This window comes from Acyrthosiphon pisum, chromosome X (genome assembly GCF_005508785.2).
Source record: "Acyrthosiphon pisum isolate AL4f chromosome X, pea_aphid_22Mar2018_4r6ur, whole genome shotgun sequence".
NCBI classification, from domain to species: Eukaryota; Metazoa; Arthropoda; class Insecta; order Hemiptera; family Aphididae; genus Acyrthosiphon; species Acyrthosiphon pisum.
In genome coordinates, this window is record NC_042493.1 from 38622518 (window position 1) to 38625870 (window position 3353).

At 28.1% G+C, this 3353-nt stretch overlaps 1 protein-coding gene across 2 annotated transcripts in view; it reads right to left on the bottom strand.

The window, feature by feature from the left end:
* The window catches only part of LOC100167920 (cathepsin L1), a 38412-nt gene that overhangs the window by 28633 nt on the left and 6426 nt on the right, over positions 1-3353 (bottom strand). The window contains exon 2 of one of the 2 annotated variants that reach the window (XM_029486092.1): positions 3303-3349. The exons of the other annotated variant lie outside the window; for it this stretch is intronic. Within the exon in view, the coding sequence (XP_029341952.1) occupies positions 3303-3305 (3 nt within the window). The 5' untranslated portion in view covers positions 3306-3349. The remainder of the gene's footprint in view (positions 1-3302; positions 3350-3353) is intronic. 2 annotated transcript variants of the gene reach the window in all.

The following is a 3353-nucleotide window of genomic DNA, read 5'->3' on the forward strand; positions in this document are numbered from 1 at the left end:
CTTTTTAGACTCCTTTACCCATGTACTATCTGAATCCAAAAGGGCGCATTGGTTGCCAGACGTGAAACTTTTTTCGGCTACCTAACCCCACTATAATAGAAAATTACATTTCTTCCATATTAATATAAATGATAATTGTGATTCTCCCTTATCCAATAATAAGTTATACATTTTAATTTTAGTCGGGGGATGTGGGGCGAACCGTCAATCCGAGTAGATAACCGAGCTACTGGTAATCACAGACTTCTTATTCTTATTCATACTACACTAGATAAGGAACTCCTATATAATTTACATTGTTACCAGTGAAGCTCAGCTGTGGACGGCCGCCATTTTATCAGTTGGCAAAACATTTCATTTATTATGCAAAATGTATAAGAAATTATATTTTTTTTAATGGTCAAATAAAATAGTAAATGTAAAATTACTTACATAAAATATTTTTTTTTTTTTAGACTACATATTTAGAAATAATAAAATACGACTCAAAATAAATCATAAAATAATCTTATTTGTCATATGAAATACCATACAATTTCCAACCGACCTTGAAGCTTCAATTCATGACTGGAGTTCGCTATCTAGTAATATATAGAAATCTCTGCTGGTAATACTGTGTAGATAATAACAGTGTTACGTTGGGTTTTAGTAAGTTCCCACACAAAACATAGCAGGTAAGCGGGTACATATGTAAGTTCCCTCACGGAAAAAAATACACCCGTACGTAAGTTCCCACACGAAAAATTATTTATTTATTTATTTATAATAAAAATTAATAATATAATGTGTAGGTCCACATATTATTTGTACTTCCGCTAAGCTTTTGTAGTAAGACTTGTATCAGAACTAGCACTAGCCCAAATACTAGGGGGAAACTATATCAATAACAAAATATCAGATTATAACTTAAAAATAATTACACAGTATGACTATGTGAAGTGTTTGAGCTTTTGCAATAAGCCGAATAAAATTTAATTTTTTCTTTTACTATTATTATAATTATTATAACTTTTATTATTTTATACCTATATAAATAATATGTGGACCATATCTACGCATTATTATTAATATTTTTATCATATATTCGGACTAGATTCAAATAAAAATTGATTGTACTCTTTTTATGCAACACAAAAACAAACAAATTTTAACCACACCAACTACATTTAAGTTGCCAGTCCTAAGTCTGAATAAAGTGGGAAGGAAGCTTGTATTTGGTGTAATTTTTTTCGTGTGGGAACTTACGTACGGGTGTAATTTTTTCATGTGGGAACTTACGCATGCATACCTGGGTGTGATTTTTACCTGCTATATCTCGTGTGGGAACTTACATTCGCCCGTTACGTTATCTCTATATTTACCTTAGACAAAATCCAAGCTGATTGTTGTACAATTAGCGAAGCTACTCATATTTGGTTAGATTTGAAAACTTTTTTTGAAATTGAAGTATGTAGTTCAGAAATGTTGAAGTTTTTTACAAATCGTTTTGAAAAGGCAATGAGTGAGTACCATTATTTAGCCTATATTTTGGACCCTCGGTATATTGGTGAAAAATTAACAGAGGAACAATTAGATAGTACTATGAATTATGTAAGTATAAATCATCCAGAAATTATGGCTGAGGTCATCACCTTCCAAGCACAGGGATTTCCTTTCAAGTCTTATCTGTTTAATGAAAATATTGTTTTAAAAATTAAACCACTAACATGGTGGATAGCATTGGAAAAAAACTTAACGAAGGAAATTAATGAAATGGTTAAGCAACTGTTCACATCATGTGCTTCTTCAGCTGGCATTGAGAGAATATTTTCAACTTATGGTATAGTTCATACAAAACTAAGAAACCGGTTAGGTATTGAGAAATCATCTAAATTAGTCTCTGTATTTAAAAGTTTAAATAGTTGTAACAAATAATTAAGACAATATTGTGATATTTAAATATTAAGTTACCTACTTACCTATCAAGTTGATATTAATTTATACATTTTTTTTTTTTATTTATGTTGGAGTACAACTAATCACTAATTGACAATTGTTATTTATGGCTATGTAATTTTAATAATTCTATTTTTAATTTCTATATAGTTTATGCAATTAACTATTAAGACAATTGTGATATTTAAATATTAAGTCACCTATCAAGTTGATATTAATTTATATTTTTTTTTTTTTTTTATGTTGGAGTACAACTAATTTGTAATTGTTATGTTATTTATTGGTATGTAATTTAAACAAATAAATAAATAAATATATTACCTACAGAACTACAGGAGTAATATATTATATAACCACTGAAGTGTTAGTAATTTGAATAAGTAAAATTATCATTATGCATTTTATAAATTTTAAATTTGTTTATGAAACAAAAAATAATAATAAATAGGATTTGCCAGTATGAACTTACAAATAATAAGTTATATGCACATAAATTATGATTTTCTGTTTTAAACAACTGTTTTTTTATGTTGTTTAAATCATTTGTTTTAAACGTTTTAAACAAAACCATGTTTGATCAATTTAGATATTTTAACATGTTTTAAACAAGTGTTTAAAACAAAATGTTTTAAACATCTCAACTCTGCTATATTATACTATTATAATATATAAAAAAAGAGTTCAAAAAAATGTTAGACCATTTATAACTCAAGAACCGCTGGACCGATTTAAAAAATGATTTCATCATCAAAATGCTACATTATCCCTGAGTGCTGTATGCTTATTTAAAAAGAGGAAATTAAAAGCCGGAGAGGTGCTTAAACAGGGTTTTTGATATTTACGATGGACATTTTTGTTTATAAATGGTTGCTTTTTGGTTTAAAGTAGTACCTATAATTTGATGATGCATATTTCAGCATATATCTCAACTATTTGTGCATAGTGACTCATATTTTTACCATTTAGCTTTTCATATTTGCCACATCCACAGTGCATATTATAATTCCGGTCTCTACTCTAGCGTTAAAGTATTAGCTGAAAGCAGAAGCCCCAAAAACATACTAATGATCGTTTCCGCTAACAATAATTTTTTGTATTCCATGATTTATAATTAAATTCAAATTTAACACATCTATTAAAGTGATCTACTAAATGAAGAGATACACTGGAGTACTTACCAACTACCTACTGTACTGCTGAGTGCTTAACTTGCCACATTTCATATTGGAAATTTAAAAATAACATTTTATTGCATACCAAAGCAGACACTTTACGTTCAGAAATAAATATTCTTCCATTATATATCATAAGCATTTTGTTTAACCAAAATAGTATAACTATTGTTTTACGATAAAAAAATTGATTACCATGTCAGCTAAATGATTCAAATCTAGTGTGTAATTGTGTTTTCCACCTTT